Consider the following 20,753-nt stretch of genomic DNA (forward strand, 5'->3'; position numbering starts at 1 on the left):
GCCCTAACTAATCACAGATGTGCTGACAATAATAAAATAAACAAATAAATACATATATATGTAATAAAAATATTACAGGAAATGTAAAAAAAAATAAAAATTAAATTACATATCAGAAATCTCATCATTTAAATCAGTGATGATTTGCATCTGTCCAGTCAACAATTTCAGCAGTAATAAATCAAACTTTGATCACTCGTACAGCTCCTCACATAATGTTTCATTCATCAGGTTCATTAATTTCCACAAGCTGCTTCATGAAAATGTTGTTTTATTTATTAATTTATATTAAATTAAATTATACATTAGCATTCAACATTTTGTAGTATTTTGACTGGAATTGATCCAGTAGTTGTAGATATATTTTAGTCTGATCTAAAGTGGCAGACAGACTGACTGACGGACCCTTGAGTCATTCCATTAGTGCAGCGTTAAATAACTGTGATCTAACAGCATATCTGGACATTTTTTGGGCTAAAACTGAACCTCATTCTAGTCTTCTGACATCATTTCCCTCCTATAGTCAGAGAGTAGAGACAACGAGCCAACATCATGATCCATCAGAGTCTCAGAGGAAACAATCAGAGCGAGCGTCTGTAAACAAACCATTTCTAACTTCCCGTTGCTCACCCTGAAGATGAGGATGAAGTCTGACGTCCTGACTTTTATTTTATATATATTATATATATAAATATTTATTTATTTATATTTTTAATATATTTATATTATTAAACTGCTTTGTCTTATAAATTATATTTAATTATCTCATTATGAGAAAACAAAAACTGTTTTCTGGAGATCTGAGTCAGCTCTACTTTGTGTTGTTTATATTTTCTGCCTCGTTATGCTGAGTTTGAGTCCACAGACAAATATCTGATTATCTAATGTACAGATCATCATGTAATGTCCTTTAATCACATTCCTGCTCTCCATGAGGGAGTCAGCACAAATTAAACAAAAAATATGAATGTACTTATTTATTTACTTTCAAAATAAACATTTGCACCCACAACTACATTGAATCAACAAAATTACACTTGTATACAATGGGGTTATGTTTATGTTTAGGAAATACAGTCAGATTAATGCGATATGTCCAGCACAAATCTGTCCATTGCTACAAGAGTCAAACAATCTTTAATTTACACAATATAAATATATGATTTAAATCTGCAGTAATAGGTGTCTACAGGGTTCCCACTCTTTTTAAAAAATCATTTTCCAGGACCTTTTCATGACAGCGCTTTCTCAAAAACGACCCTCTACAACATTTCTACTGGGCCACTGAGAATTCTGCTCACAAGTCCAGGAAAAAAATGACCCAGCAGCAAAAAGATCGTTGCAAGTCTGTTCAGCTCCATGTCTAGTATGGACAGCTATTGAATGGGATAGGAGCCAACATAGGGGGCAACATAAATTAAATATATGAAACATAAATGATTTCCAGGGTATTTGGTCATTTTAATCAATTTCCAAGTGTTTCCATGACTGGAAAACCAGCATCTAAATTTCCAGGTTTTCCAGGACGTGTGGGAAACCAAAAAACATATATAAACAATGCTGGGTAATGTAGTGCAGTTAGTGTAAACAAATTTAATCATGAGTTTTACTGATTGGTTCCACAGAGAATGAGATAAATATAACTTCAATCAGTTCAAGATCAGAAACCTGAGACATTCTGTGACATCTAGGACGAGGCGATGAAGACTCCCTGCAGGTTTCCTCATCCGTTGACAATGAGGACGGAGATTTGCTGCGGCAGCGTGTAGATGATGAGGACGAGGAAGAGCGTGAGGATGGCGAGGATGACCAGTGCGATGATGTACTTCTTGAACTTCTTCCAGATGAGGAAGATGAAGGTCTTCATTGGGTTGATGAACCAGTTGAAGTTGGTGGTGGGACGCCTAGAGGGACGACAGGAGACAGATTACACCTGGACTGGGTCTACACTAAGCTAAAGGTCACATCATTATTTCAAAAGGAGAAATTCTTCAACAAAATCTGCTAATTACAACAGAATTGCTATAATCGGTGGACTCACGAGTGACGTAAATCCACTCAGATTGATTTAACTTTGAGAGAAGAATTCACACTGTTGTTGACCAATCGCAAGTCCTAAGTCCCAAGTACCATCTAGGTTTGGTTATGAGACAGGAGTCGATAGTTCAAATATGTCTTTTGAATAAACTGTGCTAACAAGCTTGCTGACGGGGGCTGATGAGGGAGCAAAGCCGGAATAAGCACAAGAACCAGAGCCGACTGAGCGGGCTACTGAACCAGGCTCAGCAGCCTCTACGGACGAACAGGATGTTGACGGAGGAAGCTAAGCAAAGAAAAAGGTAGATTAACTGATCACAAAGCCACCATACAAGAGTAAACGTGAGGCTGGCTTTTAGACGTTGGTGAGAGCTTTGTGAAACAAAAGGCTGCAGGCAGAGTTTTGTGTTGTTGCATTTGCTTGATGTTTGGCTGTGTGTGTGTGTGTGTGTGTGTGTCGTACTTTGGTTTGTCCAGAGGCTCCGGCTCCTTACGGGCCCGTCCCACAGGGTTGGCCTCCGCTGCCTCTAATGTCACCAGCTGAAGCTCCGCCTCCACCTTCCCCTTTACACACACAGTTTCAGGGTTAGTTTCAATGTCAGTATTCATCCCCATCACACCAAAACTCAAACACAGAAACAAGAAGGGTCGACCAAAACACAAACTAGTATTGATTACCAAACCAGAGTTGAGTTGTAGTAATTTCCATAGAAATTATACATTTCTATGTAATTTACATGAAAAAAAAAGTTTTAGCTGCCAATATGTAGTTATTGCATCTTCTGGATATTGGATTCTTTTGTACCATTAGCAGGAATGTGTTGCCGTTGCTGTCGGTGTACTCGATGTCCTCCTTTCTCATCTTGCTCCTCTTGTCCTTCGTCTTCTTCTTCTTCTTGCCTTTCTTCTTGGCCTCCTCCTTCTCCTTCTCCTCCCTTTCAAAGTCTTCGGCTGTCTTCAAGCGGGTCAGCGGCCACCAGCCCTTCACCTTCTTTGCGCGAAAGATGGAAAGTCGAGGGCTGACACGATCTTTTGCCATTTCAATTGTACACTTATTGGATCCCTTTGCTGCTCGCACCATGTCGGAGAGACGGAACTCTATGGCGCCTGAAGGAGGAAGAAGACAAGAACGATGATGAAGTTGATTAAATTAAAGGGTCAGTTCACCAAGATAAAAATAAAATAAAATCTGTTTGGAGATAAATGTATCTGAGATTTCTGAAAATTTGTATTTCAGTGTTTTAGTAGCTACATTTAAATCGTTGACAGTGAAGGTTGTGAATTATAACAATTCTCAAATAAAAGCAAGTATTCAAATAATGAGTCTCAAAAACTGGAGGATGTTGAAGTTTAAATTAACATTCAATTAAAACAGAAGCAGATCAGAAAATGTAACCAAATACATCTATAACGCAGGGGAAATTAGAGATAAAGGCCTGTCTCTAATATATGCTTGTTTCAGTAACAGGTACATTTTTGAAAATATTTGAGACGTTATAGTCCTGTCTGTTTGTGTCTCACCCAGGAAGTCGTTGGCAGCGATGCGGTCGTAGTCCCAGACCTGCAGCACCAGAACAGCTGGCTGTCGAAACTCCGACTCCTCCAAAGAGAAAATTGACTCCTTCTTCTTGTACACCACTTCTTTCTACAAAACAAAATGAGGAGATTTCTTTCCACTAACAACCAGACAATATTCTGCTAGTGTCCCCTAGTGGCTGCAGCCTTCATTACAATCACAACATGAACCAACACCTTGATGATTGATCCATTTTAAAAATGTAAAGTCTGTCCTGAGGGCGCTAGAGAAATGATCATGGTGTCATTCAAATCTAAAAAGGTTCGTCCTCTGAGAGCAGGTATGAAATAACATGATGATCTGTTGAGAAGATAATGAGATCTGTTCACCCAGCTTTATCAATCAGTATCTCCTTGGTCAGGCTGTTAATGACGCAACCTCTGGGGAACATAAATCAGATTTGAAAATTTCACTGGAAATTGTGATCAAATATTGATATTTGCTGTACATTGGAAATGTGATCCTGATCACCAACTGATTAGTTGAAAGACAAAATATTAATTTATATAAATTCTGACAATCATTCATCAATCAAAAACTCCAACCAGTCTTTGGTTTCAGCTTCTCTGATGTGAGGATTTGCTGCGGTTTTTCTCTGTTTCATTGTAAAGGGAATATAGTTGGGTCATGAACATTTGAATACATCCCCTTGGATTCTGGGAAACTGCAACTGGCATCTCAAGACAGAAAACACTAATTGGTTGTAGTAGCCCTATAGGCACTAAAGTAAAGGTCAGAAAGTCACTATAAACATGGGGATTCATGTAGGGATCAGTGGAAGTGTTGATCATCAGCAGGTCCAGGTGTCACCAGGTGTCAGTGTGTGTGTGTGTGTTGTTGTGTGTGTGTGTGTGTGTTGTGTTGTACCCATAGGCAAGGTAGTCGGAAGCGGATACACAAACTTCTCCAGTAGTTGGAAGTTTCCTTCTCCAGTTAGAGAGTTGAAGTGGACGTCAGTCTCCTGTTTGTCTCCTTCCAGCCCCTTTATCCAGCTGCACAGAGATCAGGACAGAATTAAACAGAAGAAATCTTCACAGCCAAACAATCGAGGTCTCCATTCTTGTTACTAAATCTAACCCTTTAACGTAGATGTCGGAGGACGGGACACCAGTGAATGGGTTGACATCGTCCAGGAACACATCATCAGTGTTCCAGATGATCACACGCAGCTCATACCTGTTGTCATGGAAAAAACAACAAAGGTTTCATATTGTAACTCTATTCTATTCGACTCTACTATATACTATACTATGTCGACCTACTGTTCGGGTAGGCGGGGTTTGATGTCAACAGGGGGCGGAGCTGGGATATCAGTAGGAAACATGTCCACCCACATATGAAGGTAACCCTGGAACATGATACGACACAATGACACGTAGTAATACTAGTGGCAATGTGCTGCAATTACAGTTTGAACTGTAGTTATTGTTTGTGTTGTTTTTACCTGTGGCAGCCCGGGATTGTCTGCGTTCAGCAGGGACCGGACCTCCACGTGCTCTGGGACCAGGGAAACAGCTCCAGGGAGGAACTCGTTCATCTCCCCCCAGCGCTGCAGCACGCTCAGGGCTGCATGCTGCTCCATCTCTGCCTCCTCCTCTGGAGACCGCTGGTTCTTCTTCAACAGAGCTGATAACAAGAACACTGCTGTCAGAGCTGTAAACATTGTTACTGTTGACAGTCTTGTTAGAGCTCGTACAGCTGGAGGCAGTGCTGTAGTATTTGCAGTACACACCAAATATTGTAGTTGGAGTTCAGCAATATGTTTATTTGTTTTTCTGAAGTAACCTCCTCCTTCAAAACAAAACCAATGATGAAGCAAACTTGTTTCAGCAAACAGGTATTGGTTTAATTCAAAAATCCATCTAGAACGGGCACCATAGTTACCAGGTAACTAACTCTTTGGACTCTGCCTTGACAACATAGCCTGAATTGTCTTGGACTCGACAAAGGTGGTCTTAGCTACAGCACTGACTGGAGGTTGCTACAGTGTGGGGGGAGCAGCAGTAGTACTATTGTGTCAGTAGTAGTAGTGGTAGCAGTACTAATAGTGGTACATGATTGTAAATATGATTCCACAGAGGGAAAGTTATGGAAAGTTATTCCGCTCAGTACATATATATATTAATATATAAGGACACTTCAGAAAATATAATCTCTTCTTAGATGACAAACTGGGACTGGTTAGGTCTACCTGTATATCTGTCCTACCTTCAGGTACTGCATCAGGTGGGATCTTGAAGATTTTGTTGAGGACTTTGACCTCAGATGTTCTGTACTCTGGAGACTGGATGCCATTCTTCCTGCAGAGCTCAGCCAAGATGGTCGTCGGCTTCTTCGCATCGCGCCACATATTATAACCGTCACTGGAGAGAGAGTCCAGGTAAACATTTACTTTATTGAGTACGGTGATTACTCTACTAATATTTCATAATTGTACTATTAATGTGTTGTATTGGTATTATTATTGGTGTCTTAGTTTTGGTACGACATTGGTTCTATTTCTAACATGTCTTACTGTTTCTAATCTAACAGTAATGTAAGTTCTGGTTTTCACATGTTTTAGTTTTGTTACCAATATACCAATACCTTATTGTAGATTTGATGTGTTATGGCACTAGTACTATAGTATCAATTTGTTCTACTACTGGTACTAACATGTCATAGTAAAGAGCCAGACCACAGGAGGCTCTGTGGCGGCTGTAGAACCGGTTCTCAAGGTCAACCCGCGTCTCGCCGATTTCGTCATCGGCCCCAACAAGATCGTGATCCATCACTTTGATAACCAACTCTGTATCCAGTGGGAAAGACACTGTGAATTCAAACACCCTGAAAGATAGTGTCAGACAGACAGACAGTCAGGCAGACAGTCAGAGAGAGAGTGTTGGACAGGTACAGGTAGACAGACAGGTACTGACTCTCCGAATGTGGGGTTGAGCTGTTTAGGGATGTAGCGATCTTTGGTGTCCAGAACCTGCTCTCCAGCTCGAAGCACCAGATATGGGTCAGCTTTACCATTCGGGTCTGTGGGAGCCAGATTGGTGGCCTGCAGAGGAAGTAGAAGATGCAGTTGAACTCACAGTAAAATACAAACACTGTTAACACATAATGGACATTGTAAAAGGCAGAATTTAGTTGTTTCTTGCATGGAAAAAGGTTGCAGCAGCAAACCCTCTTATCGCTTATGTCAGAGCATCCTTGAATGTAACAAAAGTCAAAAGTCAAAAAAAAGTTGGACTGTTCAAGTGAGCCAAAGACTGTGAATGGACAGAGAGACAGGTACCTTGATGACGTAGACTCGGACCAAGACTTTAATCGGTGAGTTTTTGGGGATTCCATTGGTTATCTGACACTTTGTGTCTTCTGTGTCTTCTGGATCAATCGGATAAACCAGGAAGGAGCCCTTTGGAATGGAGAGTATGTATTAATGAACATTTCTTTGCTGAGTAACAGACAGACAGACAGGCAGACAGGTCTCCATCCACAATACCTTGTATTTTCCCATCAGCCTCTCCTCTTCATCCTCATTGTCATCCTCGCCACTTGCTCTGCCTTTATACAGCGGGAAGATTTGCAGCCAGTCCTGAAACTGACTGAACTCTGACTCCAGATCACCTGCATACAGCTGAACACACATAACACACAAAGAGTTACTCCATATCTGTTTTGCCTTCACTTGTCTATCTGTCAACAGATAAATCATGTTCTGAACAAGAAGCTCAAGGTCCACTCGGTTCCTAGTACCTGATCCAGGCCCTGGTCCAAATTACATCCTGACTAATCAGGTTTCGTAGGGTCCCTTTGTTGCTGTTAGTCCATATGTCCAGGATTACAAAAGTGGATCAAGGTGTCCTGTTCACTACTGTAACTATACCTGGTCTTTTTAGACTGGGGTCTAACTGGACTGAGGTTTTGGTTTCATAAGGGGAGGGGACCAGGAGATCAATAGATGGATTGTTGCAGTATTAGGGGTATTGCAGACATTGTGAAGAACAGTCTGAATTTGAATGCCTTTATTTACCAGTCAACCTGCAGTCCAACTTACAAATGGTCCAGAGCTCCAGATAGTGACTGAAAGAATGAAAGCAGCCAAAATTACTTTTCTTAGCTGGTTTCTAGGCTCAGTACCTCTGAATCGTCACAAAAGAGCTGTAAGAGCTAACTGGGAAGGTTGACATCTGGTGTACTTCTGCCTTAGTGACCCAGGCCTGGATAAATGGCACAAAATGGATAGATGGATTGATAATAATAATAATAATACATTTTATTTATAATGCCTTTTCATCAGAGGATCTCAAAGTGCTACAGTTAGGAAACAAAAAAGCAGTTTAAAAAAAAAAATAAGAAGAAGAAAAAGGAGAAAAAGAATAAAAAAATAAAACCATCTGGATGATGGATGTTTGGGGAGGCTTTCCAAAGGTCCATTTTGGATCAGGTCCCAAGGTTTGGACAAATGAATTTCCCTAAAGGAATTTTTTTTGTCATGCAGCTTCTTGATATATGAAACTCTAAATTTAATGTTGTTAAGACTCAGTCAGGTACAGCATCAATTATTTGAACTTTAAATCTGTTCTGACCTGTCAACACATCTAATCAGATTAGAGCTGGCAGAGAGACAGCATCTGACATATTATTGTACATTGTGTGTATAAATTTGTTGTGGCAAACATGTTAGCAAAGAACTGCCTTCTTCCATATCCTGCAGACACAGAGCAACATTACTATCCCATTGGATTCATGTTTGTCTACCTGAATGAATGAATATAAATCCAATATATTATATTATATTAGATACTTCTATGTCCTTTGACAGACTGGACTGTAAACCATCAATCACAGTGACCTCACACCTTTATTGTGGCAATCTTCTTGCGTTTGGGAGGCTCAATTTCCACCACCACTTCTTCCTCCTCCTCCTCGTCAATGTTTGCCATAGTCAGATCCCCTCCATCTGAACGAAAGAGAAAACAAACACAACTCTGTTGAAATTTTTTGTGTTGATTTAATGTTGTGGCTCCTCTTGTCACATGCATGCATCATGCTGTGCTTCATCTATCTGATGTCTGGCAACGTCTTGTATGTGGGTAACCTTGTGATGTATTTTAGTGTACTTTTGGTCTGTGTCTATTTTCCTGGTTTGGGACCCTTACTTCCAGTGAACCCCAACCCCATCCAACACCTTTAGGATAAACATGAATGCTGAATGAGAGCTTATCAGCCAACATCAGTATTGGACCTCACTGATGCGCTTGTGAATAAATGGGAACAAATCCCTACAGCCAGAAGAGTGGAGGCGTTTAGCAGCAGATTGATGGCTTTGGTTTTAGAATTACATGTTCAACTATCAAATATGGCTGCAATGATCCTGTGTCAACCTACTTGGACACACTACATTGCTACGTAGTGTACCTCTTTAATGGAACACCGATTCTAAAAAACTGCCCTCAGACTGACACAAGAAGAAGATCTCCTGAGAGCTAATTATTTGTATCGAGAAGTTGGGTTTTTTAATATTGTCTTCAATACAGACGAAATATCAGCTGTACGTGTTGTTGCTTTAATATAGTTTAAATAATATGTTTTTTTCATATTTGTGTTAAATATACAAATATGGCAAAATACACATATTAAGAATGAAATAAAGTAGGAGTGAAATTTGTACCTGCTTCTGCTTGATCCTCCATCTCCTCCTTCTCAGCAGCCTGCAGACAGTCATCAGACATCAAACATTGTGAGTAAAGAAAATGTATCAATTATATTTGTTTCAAATTTTTCTTACTGGCATCATACTGGCTGATTTTTCTGAAATTGTTCAACAAAGTTAAATCTCGAAGGTTGTTTCTTTCTTTAATTGATTTTTAAAATCAGGCAAATCAGTCTCTCACCAGTTTCTCCATCTCCTCCAGAGAAGCATAGTATTTGGACCACCAATCCAATTGCTCCTTTTCAGGCAGTTCCTCCTCTAGCTCCTCCCCCATCTTCGTCAGTTTCTTCAGAGGAGACTGAGGGGGCGAAGTGTAAACATCAACTTATTGTTGAATCCTTAATGGTTGATTTTTTAATTAAATCTGTCTGATCAGTTTGGGTTTTGTGTTTTTAACACACAGAGGAGAAAGAAGAGGAGTTAACCTACGTACACGAACCAGCTTTATGGGGTTGATTGGAATCTTTGACTGTGCAATTGGCAGGCTGTTGAGTCCGATATTCTTCATTGACATCAGAGGATTGATCTTCATCGTATTCTGCTTCCCTGGAGAGACCCACAGAGAAACTGTCTCCATAAAAACTTTGGGAAAGAAGTCAACTACGAATCCCAGACGGCATAGCTGTGAGAACAATCCAATCAGTGTGCAGCTGATGGCAGGTGAAGATAGAGATCTTTGTAGAACTCACTGGATAAATTCATAAATTTAATCAATTTACAATTTGGATCTCTTCAGTTCTAGAAAATAACCATTAACCGTTAACACAAACATAACTGACCAATTGCTTAGCCCTCCACAAGACAGTAATTGTCCATTACAACCCATAACTATAACAAAAAAATCAAAACTTTATGTTTTCTTGCATTTCCACCATAGTTTCTCCTACACACTTCACACTCTCATCTCATTCACAGCTTGTCAAATACGGACGTCAGCGGTCTTCAGTTCATTGCAATCTGCAATCTGCATCTTACTACACAGATATTTACCATGGCTTGCCTAACTGAGCACAGAGCAAAAGAGGGTCAATTAAAACATTATGGAAACACTTCTATAGTACCTGTCTGAGTGTTACAAAAATGTATTCAGAATAAATAAATCTACTAATAGTAGACAGCACTACTGCAAATACCACTTTCATTCCTTATTACTCATAGCTCCTACCCTTTGGCTCTTCCTCCTCCTCTTCTGGCTCCCCCCCGACCTCGGGAGGGGCAAAATCCATGAGACTCTGGACCACGTGGGTCCCGACTAGAGCGAGCCGACCGAATGCCCGTTGCTCTACCACGAACAACATCAGAGGAGGGTGGAGGTAGGCCTGCTCTGGCAGCTCCTGATTGGACCAAAAATGGGAAGAGGAAAGAAGCAAGCAGGAAGAAGGATGTTAGCCATGTCTCTGCTCCATATACATGCACTTAATAAACCAGGTGTGTCCTTCAAATTCAGCAAAAGAAGGCTGTATTTCTTTAAGCCACATCTGTGGACTGTAGTAGCCATAACTAATGTCAGTATGCTAATGACAGAAACTGACCACGTCGATATAGCGGACCAGCTCTTTGAAGTTGGGGTGAGTTTTGAAGCCCTCAATCTCTTCAGACTCCAGCTGTTGTCCGGCACACTCCATCTTCACCTGTGGGCGTGACACCTCAAAAAGCTCCACCCGCTTTAGGTCCCGCAGGCCCCAGAGCAGAATCTGATCACACACACAAAAATGCAAAGGTAGCATCCTGTAGTCAGTTACTTCACAGATCCAACCGCCTAATATCTGCAACATGTCTACAACAGGGCCTTGCTTGTGTGTCAAACCTCAATCCTGAAGGTCCTAAGAACAGGTCGGACTCCTTCTGGGATTATGTAAAATCCCTGCTCCTCCAGGCAGGTCAGCTCTTGAGGCTCCACACTGATAGGGAGACGGGGCTGCAAGGGTGAAATGATTTTTATAGTTCACTCTCTAGAATTAATTAATGCATACTGTTTTTTGTTTGTGTTTTTGTTGAAAGATAATTCCATTTGGTTACAACTCTTTTGGTGTCTTTGTCTATCTTTTCTATCAGCTAAACATGGTAGCCTCTTCTCTTACATCTTCAACTTGTGCCCTAGCTCCACTCCAAGCTACTTTCTTAAGATGGTACTTGACTGTTTGTCAACAGAACTACTGCATGACATCTCTCAGCTGTTTTCCAATCACCTTTAAAACTGTTGTGGTCTGGCCTCCTCTGAAGATAAAGAACATGAGTAACTTTAGACCAATTTCCAACTTGATGTTTCTTAGCAAAATACTGGAGAAATTGGGTTATCCTTTGTGTTGAACATAGCACCTCAAAGTGGTGAATTATATCAGAATAGATTTGAAAACCAGAGAAACATCTATTCTGGTTCTCGACCTTAGTGCATTTAATACAATCTCCTCATTGAGAGGTGAGGAACATGGATTGGCCTAGTTCTAGTCTAGTTTAGGTCTGACATAATGGGTTGGGACTACTTTGTCTTTCTTGGGAAGTTCTGTACATGAATATTTCATGTGGCATGCCCCAAGGTCCAGTCTTGGGTGCCGTACTTCTCTGTCTGTACAAGCTGCTTTTAAGTTCAATCATCTACAAACATGGTATTTGTTTTCACTGTCACACATAACATCACTGCCAGGCAAGTGATTGGTGCCTCCACCTGACTGTCAACTGAGATGGAAGAGAAGAATAGCTGTGTGTCCTTGTGTAAAGGGAAGAGAGGAGGGGGCCCAAAACAGAACTGTTACCAGGTTTGATTCTTTTCACATCACCTGGTAGGAGAACCCCTTCAGGTAGGATCTGTCAAACCTCCTTTTAGTGATGTCACATTATTCATTATCCAAACAATGTTATTATTAGTGATAGAAAGGATTGGCAAAGCTACTCAAATAGGACTCAAGATGTACTAAATACATTGACTGAGTGATTGATTGACAGGTGTCACCTCTCCAAACCCAGAGTAATCCAGCTCGATAAGCTCGAAGGCGGCCAACAGCTCGCCAGCAGGGGCCCTCCCCATGCTGATGTCATAGAAACGAAGGTGGGGCTTCTGGTAGAACTGCTCCACAGTTTTAAACTCCGGCTCGGCAAAAGCCCGACCAAGAGGCTTCGGACTGCCCTGCACACATATAAACACACAAACACAAAGTGTGTAATAACACCACTTCCTGAAAGTGCAGAGACAGCAGCAGAACGTGCAGGATAATAAGAAGAACATCAGCGTTACCATGGCGTCGTAGTCGTAGATGTTGATGATAATGAGGGGCGGGTCTTGTTGGAGCTCCTCCCTTGTTCCTTCCAGCAGAACTCTGTCAAACAACAAACTCTCACACCAGGCTGGAGAGAGTGTTTCAGACATCACCTATACACAAAGAATATGTATAAAAATGTGTGCGTTAAAGGGGCACTCCAAATATTAGACAGAAAGTTCAGTTAATTGTTAATGGTTAGTACTATACAGCATGTCAAAACAGTTTGATCTTCCTTGGGCTTGGAGACTAAAAAATACCAACAGAAACCAACAGAAAAGAGAGGAGTCAAGCTGGAGGTGTGTGGAGATATGAATGTTTATCAGGCAGGAAAGGTCCAAAGAAATTGCATTATGGGAAATCTACAATCCGGTGGTATTTGGAGCTTGACCCTACTAAGACAACAGATATCTCTGCTCCTGCTGCTCATATGCTTCTAAACCATGAAGACTTCAGATGCAGGTCACAGAATTTAAAATCAGTGTACTCATTCATTGAATGAACAATTATAATGAGTGCGACAGTTGTACCTACCCTGGTGACCTGGCACTGTGTAGAGAAGAGGACCTTGACAAAGGGATCTGATAGGCCATTATCATCAGCAGCTATCAGGCCACGTCCCTGGTACAGGTGACATCGTAGCTGGAAGTACCTGCTGTCTGCAGAGATAGAGAAACAAAGAGATAGGTCTATTTTTACCTGACCAGGACAGAGAGTTTGACAGTTGCTGAGTCCAGGTAAGCTTTGTGGTTTAAGTCCAAATAAAACTAAGAACAAAAAAAAAAAAACAAGGACAAACTTTTCTCCATCCATTCTAACAACTGACGAGAAGTCCTAAGAAATTATCCTGTGCAGATTCCATGCTGCCTGTTGGACATAGTCAGCTGACTCACCCTGGCAGGACAGACTAAGGGGAAGTTTCCTCTTCCCCACAGGGACCACCCCCTTCTGCTCCCCCTCCTCTTCATAAACTGGGAGAAACTCCTCTGGCAAGCAGGAGGTGGCCTCTTTACTGTACTTGGCCAGACCGAGCCACAGGTAGACCTCCAGCTTCGCAAAGATCTCACTTGCTGCACCTCCTGGTGACTGGAAAAACAGAAAGGCAGACAGAGAGACCAATAAATGTGATGGAACAGTGAGAGTCATCCATGATTTTAGAGACAGAACAGAGTACATCAGAATGGTGAGGGTTAATGATGATTTAGAGCCAAAACCGCAAGCATCAGAGATGTAATGGTGAGTGCTATCTACTATTTTAGAGACTGAATGGTAAACATCATCAATGATTTTACAAACGTAATGGTGAGCATCATTAATGATTTTAGAGACACAACAGCGAGCACCATCAATGATTTGAGAGACAGACATCAGTGTTACCTTCATGTAGAGTGTGGTGATTCGTCCACTGTCCCGTCCCCTCTTCTCCTCTACCAATGAGAAGAGGATGGAGTAGGCAGGGATCCTGACATAAGCCAATCGCTTGCTTCCACTCAGTAACCACAAAAATACATCCGGGATGGTAGTCTGGGGCTAGAGAGAGGGTGCATGAGGGGAGGCACGTCAGACCCCAGATATACTGAACATACAGCAACTTCTGACATCTTTGTGGTGACCTATGGTGACCACTCTATGAACTCTGACCTCTTTAGCCAGTAGGCGGAGTTTTCTCAGGAATTTCCTGCTATCCATCAAACGCTGTTTGGCCGTCCGCCTGGTGATCCTCCGCCTGGCCCTCATTGCCTGTCTGGCTAGCAAGACCTGGAGACAGTCAGACATTAAGTCAGACAGATATACAAGTAATAAATAGACAGGTAGTTGGTGACAGGTAGAAAGAGAGACAGATGTCACACTCACCAAATTCTTCTTGATAAACTCTTTCCTGCATCTGTCCAAGTTGTTGGGACGAGACTGAGACCTCTTGTCAGAGAAAACACTAAACTGTCTGCAGAGAGATAGACAGGATAAAGGGGGGTGGACAGGAGAGCAGACACAGACAGGCATAATGACAAGTCAAATCAAATCAAATCAAATCAAACTATGAAATACAATTTTCAGAATCAGGAGACTTACTTGCAGGAGGCCACCATCTCCAGCAACACTTCCACCAAACGCTCCTTTGCGTTACTCCTTGGCCTCCTCAAGAGACGTTCCACCTCATCAAGACCAATCTCCTAAAAGAGAAGTGGGGAGCAAAGGAGCGAGGGAAATGTTTGAAACCACAGTTTGAAAGAATTGTGTGACACAAATGGAAATCAAAGATCACTTGACTCTCACCAGCCTGTCGGCCATCTTGTTGAGCCAGTTAGCTTGATAGAGACGAAAGCTGTGATCTTCAAACTGGCTCCAGACATAAAGACAAGGCTTCTCTTTCACGGAAGGGGACTGAAGAGGAATACACTGGAAAGACCTGAGAGAGAGACAGACAAGGAGAGAGACGACACAGTCAAGCATACAGAAAGCAGGGTAGTGTTTGTGCAATAATTATAAAGGGTGTCACAAGGTTTTTAGGTAAGGAAAGTCAAGCTTTGTTCCCAGTTGACTGGTGGAGTAAGTAAACTGGCAAATTGAATGATGGATCTGGAGAATCGTGACACCCCTAGTAGTTACTGTAGGTGCAGCAGTTACTCCTCCAAGAATCATGACCCAATATACTTGCTGAGCAACAGCAATGGAGTAGGCCAGAGGGGCTGCAGCTACAGTAGTCCCAGAAGCAAGGCTCAGATGTGGGTGACTGGGTCCAGTTCAGGAAAAAACCATGGAGAAGTTAAAACTGTTTAACAATTCAGGAAAAAGAACCAGGGCTTAACACCTGGGGGGCATCTATCCCACCTGACCTGACCTGACAAAAGGTTTGGGATCACCGAGAGGTAGCAGGATGATGGGGCCAGGAAGAAGGATTTAGCCATTTGCCAGTACAACCGGCAGCTGGAGAATCGGCAGAAAATGGATGGATGGATTGTGTAACAGTGTAGGTGTAGTGGTTATTTACCTGTCATACTCGGTGGGCTGGGGTCTCATGGGAGCAGACAGAGATCTGTTCTCAGGTTCAGGAATCAGCACTTCTTCTCTTTCCAGCTCCTCCTCTGACTCCAGAAGACCCTGCACCTCCTCATTTAGATCCTCCCTGCTCCTCCTAAGCTCCTCCCTGCTCTTCCTCAGCTCCTCTTTGCTCTGGCTCTTCTTGGAAATCCCAACCTCCACTGCCTTCCCATAATTCCCTGCCAGAAACAGAACAGCTGATGTTGGAAATAAAATTCCATATCTTAAGCAATGGTAGTCAAAATGGTCTGGCTCAGCAGTGGCCCATATGCATTAACTAGAACATATTTTGAAATCAAAATTAACCGTGGTCCATACCCCCAGAATTGAGGCAACACACAACTGGCAGCCATATTTGGCTATGTTACACTGAAGTGGCTAAAATGTTATATCCAGCACAGAGAAGCGTGTGAAGGTAGGCTGCTGATCTCTGTCTGTAAGCCAATTATTGTTATATCCAGCACAGAGAATACACTTCTTACCTATGGAGAGTTCAAAGGTTATCGGTCTGGTTCCTATAGATGGGTCCATCATAGTGACTTCAAACAGAGATGCGAACAACAGAAACTCCTCCCTCTCTCCCAGGTAACCCTGAGGACAAAAAAATAATAAGAAAAATCTGAGAGCTGCAGGATATCATTCTCTCCATTTTCTACCAGGAACACTTCCTCATCAAGTTCATTCCTAGGTCCTCTTTTGTTTACTTAATATTGTATATCCTTCCACTAGGGCAGATACAGTAATGGGTCATTTTAAAGGTATTTCTTGTCACTTCTATGCAGATGATATTCATCTACTATGCAGATGATATTCAATTATTTTTTTACATTTTTGTTAATTTTGTTTAAGCCCAAAATATTCAAAATATTCTTCTACTCTCCACTGCTGGATCTAAGTCTGATGGGTGACTGAATTTAAGAAGAGAACAAAGCACATGTGACAGAGAAAAAGAAAGTCTGAAAGAACCCCAAACAACATATTAATTTATTCTCAATATCAGACATGAAAGTAAGTTATTTATTCTGAAATATTAGATGGTGGTTGGTGATGATGGCACTGACCTCAGGGAGTGGGTGGGTCTCCTCGACCTCCACGGTAACAGCCTCTGGTACCTCAACTTCCGACTCTCCTGACTCGTCAACGGATCCACTCGCAGCCGGAGATGCTACAGCAATAACAAGAAAACAAACTAATGAATAAACAATATAAATAATAAGAAAATTCCCATGGCCCTCTCCACATCAGACTGGTGGTGTAATATTATGATCAACAAGGACAGTGTTTTTCACTTTTCACTTTCATTTTTCAAATTGTTTTAATGTACCATAGCATCATTTGATCGTTTCAACGTCCAAAGCATAGCTAGGAGACGGCGTAGAGTGGCCGTTCAAGGAACTGCAGTTTTTGTTACTTCCACGTTGGCTTAACTTGCAGACACAGAGGTTTTTGCTGAGGCTAAACATGTCCTGGACCTCTCTATGTAATGAACATGCAGAGATTAAACTAATATCGGTCTTTTCTGTGATGTCTTTAAACAAAAAAATCTTCTCTCCATTCGGTTTCACCAACATTCTTGATGATAGGGACCCTCTTTAAAATTTCGTTTCAAATCTCTCCTGCTTCTTCTCAGTAGACTGACCTTCCTTCTTGTCTTTCTTCTTGCTGCTCCTCTTCTTCCTCAGTCCCAGCTTACCCAGCGCTCCTTTCATCTTCAAGGACACACAAGAAGGAGTCACATAAGAGTCAGTGAGGTTGTACGAGGTGATGTGAGAGTCATCAAGGTCACATAAGATTTTATTAGATATTGTGGTTGCCAAGGTAACAACATCCTGGCTCCGAATAACCATGCGACAGGAAAAAGCTGCTGATAACCTGACATGTATTGTTGTTTTACGTGTGTATACAGCTCAATTCTTATGTAAAACAGGAAGTAGGTACCTTTCCCAGGGCAACAGAGCTCGTATCTGTGGTAACGGCATTGGGGGAGGAGTAAACATCCACACAGAGTGCAAGGAGGATTCGACCACGGTAGAAGATTCCTTCACCCAGACCCTGGTTCAAAGCCTGGAGAAGAGAGAAGGTTAGTCGAATTCGGTCTAGATCAATTTTGTTTAGTCTATTCTAATCCTGCAGATTGAAAAAGGAACTACAGGGCAGGGTCACAAGTGAAAAAGCACACACCAGTTGCCCTTTGTAAGAGGTCTGGAGAGTAAAGGAATTAGTTCGGCACCTTTAAAGCTGACTAATTACGCAATTATACCTAATTTGTTTAATACGTACAAAAAACGTGTGTGTTAAAAAGTCAAGTTGTGATTTCATGGGCGGTTATGCAGCACAGTTCCTGCTGGAAACAGTGAGTTCCTGGAGTCTCCACTGGTTGCCTGGTAACTATATTAAGATGAGCAGCTGCTAGCTGTTGCCTTATATTTACAATTGTATCAATATTCTCTTTAATCTAGGTGTATTTCTTAAACCTATTATGACTTACTGTATTAAATTATTATTGTGTCAAATGTCAGGTTTGATTTGGTCGTGTCTCCCTGGTTTACCTGGTGGACGTCTCCGAGGGTGGAGTTCTGAGGAGAACCGTACAAGTTAACCCAACATGGACCGAAGGTGGGGTTAAACCCTGCAGACAAACAGATGTTTCCCTGTTACCATAAATTCTCAAATAAAAGCTGGTATCAAATAATCTACTATTCTATGACTACTGTCAGTTAAACTCCTCCTTCAGATGTTTCAGATTAAGGATAGGGAGGAATTATGCACTTTGAAACATTGAGAGGCCTTTAATTTGAAATATCTCAGCAGGTAAAGTTGATCGATGGTAGCTTAACGATTAAAAATGGCAAAGTAGAAGCAACTGGAATTATTAAGTGAACAAACAATGAACAAAAACAGGAAAATATTAAAAAACAGGAGGCTTCTTCTTGCTGAAATATCAAATAACCTTGAAATAAAGGCATGTCTCTGATATAAGCCTGTGTCAGAAAAAGACCTGGTTTTCTCAAAGTTTGACCTCAGTAGAGTACCAAGTGTATTGTATTGCGTAAACTGCAGGTCGTACCATTCCTGGTGGGATCAGAAATCTGCAGCAAGTCCAGGAAGTGCGTTGCCAAGGCGATGTCTCCCATTTTGGCGTCATCAAGAATCTGGACTTTGATTCGCTGTGCCAGAGGAGGAAACTGCTCAATGAAGGAGATCTCCTCGTTCCAAACTGGACAGTTGGTGGCACTGGCGACCGACGTCTCACCCTGAATAAAGAATACATTCAACAAATTACGTTTTATAACTAGGTTCAGGAACAAATACCACACTACAAATCATCTCAATTCCGCATAAAAAGACCATAAGCGCACCTTATCAGTCCACTCCCTCTTTGGCTCAGTTTTCACATCCTTCCCCCCAAAATCCTTTCTTTCTATTTTTTCTCCCCTTCTCTCTCTTATTTAAATACAGGAACCACTCAGGCATTAATTAAGAGCTAAGAAGAGACGGTTTCCCTTCTCTGACTCTAAAAACCAACACATCCCACCTCATCTTCTCCAACTCCTCCATCCATCAATTCCTCATCCTCCAGCCCATGACCCTCATCCCTTCATCGTTCCTATAGTTTATTATATGGGTTCACCTTTATCCATTATATACAATCAACAATTCTAATGGTGGTACCAGTACCTGTTGTCCAGCAAAGGTAACCTGCACGTAGGGATCAATGAAGATCGTCCGATCAGTGACCTTTGACATCTTGGCCATTAGCCCCGAGTCCATGGTGGGCAGGCCCTCTGCCTTGTAGATGCGAACACGGAACCGAGCCCACGGTCGTTCAGAAGCCATACCACGAGGAAGCAACAGGTTCCTGCAAGGAAAACACAGCATCACAACACGGTCACACAAGTTGTTCATAAGTTTAAACTTCAAGTTCTTACACCTAATTTTTAGTCAAGGTATATCACACATTTGTGTAGTTGTGTGCTGTGTGGTTGTATTTGTCTAATGACGATTCACTTGACGATGCTTTATGATATTCACAATGTGTTGTTACTGACTTTTCTATGTCCTCACTGGCTCCGGACGAGGAGGATGGGGGCAGACTGGGCATGCTCAAAGCGTCTCCCTTCATCAGTATACTGAGACTTGCCTTGACGTATCCCTTGACCCCTGACCTGGTGTCTGCCGGGTCGGTGAGAGGAGCCCACTTCTGGTAGAAGCGGTGGTCTGGAGACGTTAGACAGGTTAGAAGTCAGAGAGTACTGCAGTATTTTGATCAGAGTACTGCACTGTGAACAGTACTGGTACCTGGCTGGTTGTACACGGTGGAGAGGTCAATCTTAAAGGTTCCAATGTGGGTCATCAGGAAGGCCAGCATCCGCCTGTGGAAGACCTGAGTGGAGATGACATTACAGGTGTTCACGCCCAGGCCTCTCACCATGGCAACAGCAGTAGAAACAGAAGTGAAAAAAGAGTGAAACTGACCTTTATCTCTATCACTTTATCAAAGAAGATCTGTGGATAATCCTGAAACTCAAACTGGAAGTTCTGAAAGAGGAGAGAAGAGGAAGTAAACATCTGTACTGTATTCTACTGTACTATATTCAACTATAATGCACCATATACTACTGTACTGTATTCCACTGTATTCTACTATACTGTACCATATACTACTGTACTGTATTCTACTGTACTTTACCATATACTATTGTACTGTATTCTACTTTATTCAACTGTACTGTACAATATACTACTGTACTGTATTCTACTGTACCGTACCATATACTACTGTAATGTAGTGTACTGTATTCTACTGTACCGTACCATATACTACTGTAATGTATTGTACTGTATTCTACTGTACTGTACTATATACTATTGTACTGTATTATCCTGTACTGTACTGTAGTCTAATGTACTGTATTGTATTACCCTGTACTGTATTCTACTGTATTGTACTGTATTGTAATTGTATTACTCTGTGTTACTCTTCTCTCTGTACCTCGTTATAGAAGGGGCAGTTGGTGGATTTCTGCGTCGCTGTGTGCCTTTTCTGTTTCCCCATTCTGATGAAAACTGCAGGGTTGATATTCACTCCTACCAGCTTCTGAGCCTCCAGGATGTTCACATTCACCTGCACACACACATACACACA

The 20,753-nt window shown here is 41.7% G+C and overlaps 1 protein-coding gene across 1 annotated transcript in view; it reads right to left on the reverse strand.

The window, feature by feature from the left end:
- Positions 1–1,008: 1,008 nt before the first annotated feature.
- fer1l4 (fer-1 like family member 4) overlaps positions 1,009–20,753 on the reverse strand; it is a 27,197-nt gene continuing 7,452 nt past the window's right edge. The window contains 41 exon segments of the mRNA XM_035661780.1: positions 1,009–1,904; positions 2,501–2,601; positions 2,843–3,144; positions 3,559–3,706; positions 4,512–4,605; positions 4,691–4,789; positions 4,876–4,961; positions 5,058–5,239; positions 5,822–5,976; positions 6,269–6,439; positions 6,529–6,656; positions 6,894–7,013; positions 7,101–7,235; positions 8,461–8,561; positions 9,273–9,312; positions 9,496–9,612; positions 9,748–9,860; positions 10,474–10,648; positions 10,847–11,008; positions 11,122–11,232; positions 12,265–12,438; positions 12,547–12,681; positions 13,103–13,227; positions 13,462–13,654; positions 13,946–14,098; positions 14,210–14,326; positions 14,423–14,510; positions 14,639–14,739; positions 14,843–14,975; positions 15,558–15,786; positions 16,090–16,198; positions 16,669–16,772; positions 17,247–17,316; positions 17,546–17,671; positions 18,157–18,236; positions 18,675–18,861; positions 19,286–19,466; positions 19,657–19,825; positions 19,907–19,991; positions 20,084–20,146; positions 20,601–20,732. Of these exon segments, the coding sequence (XP_035517673.1) occupies positions 1,724–1,904; positions 2,501–2,601; positions 2,843–3,144; positions 3,559–3,706; positions 4,512–4,605; positions 4,691–4,789; positions 4,876–4,961; positions 5,058–5,239; positions 5,822–5,976; positions 6,269–6,439; positions 6,529–6,656; positions 6,894–7,013; positions 7,101–7,235; positions 8,461–8,561; positions 9,273–9,312; positions 9,496–9,612; positions 9,748–9,860; positions 10,474–10,648; positions 10,847–11,008; positions 11,122–11,232; positions 12,265–12,438; positions 12,547–12,681; positions 13,103–13,227; positions 13,462–13,654; positions 13,946–14,098; positions 14,210–14,326; positions 14,423–14,510; positions 14,639–14,739; positions 14,843–14,975; positions 15,558–15,786; positions 16,090–16,198; positions 16,669–16,772; positions 17,247–17,316; positions 17,546–17,671; positions 18,157–18,236; positions 18,675–18,861; positions 19,286–19,466; positions 19,657–19,825; positions 19,907–19,991; positions 20,084–20,146; positions 20,601–20,732 (5,475 nt within the window). The 3' untranslated portion in view covers positions 1,009–1,723.

The sequence above is a fragment of the Morone saxatilis genome, unplaced genomic scaffold (assembly GCF_004916995.1).
Source record: "Morone saxatilis isolate NCDOM2014 unplaced genomic scaffold, NCSU_SB_2.0 Contig18, whole genome shotgun sequence".
Taxonomy (NCBI): domain Eukaryota; kingdom Metazoa; phylum Chordata; class Actinopteri; family Moronidae; genus Morone; species Morone saxatilis.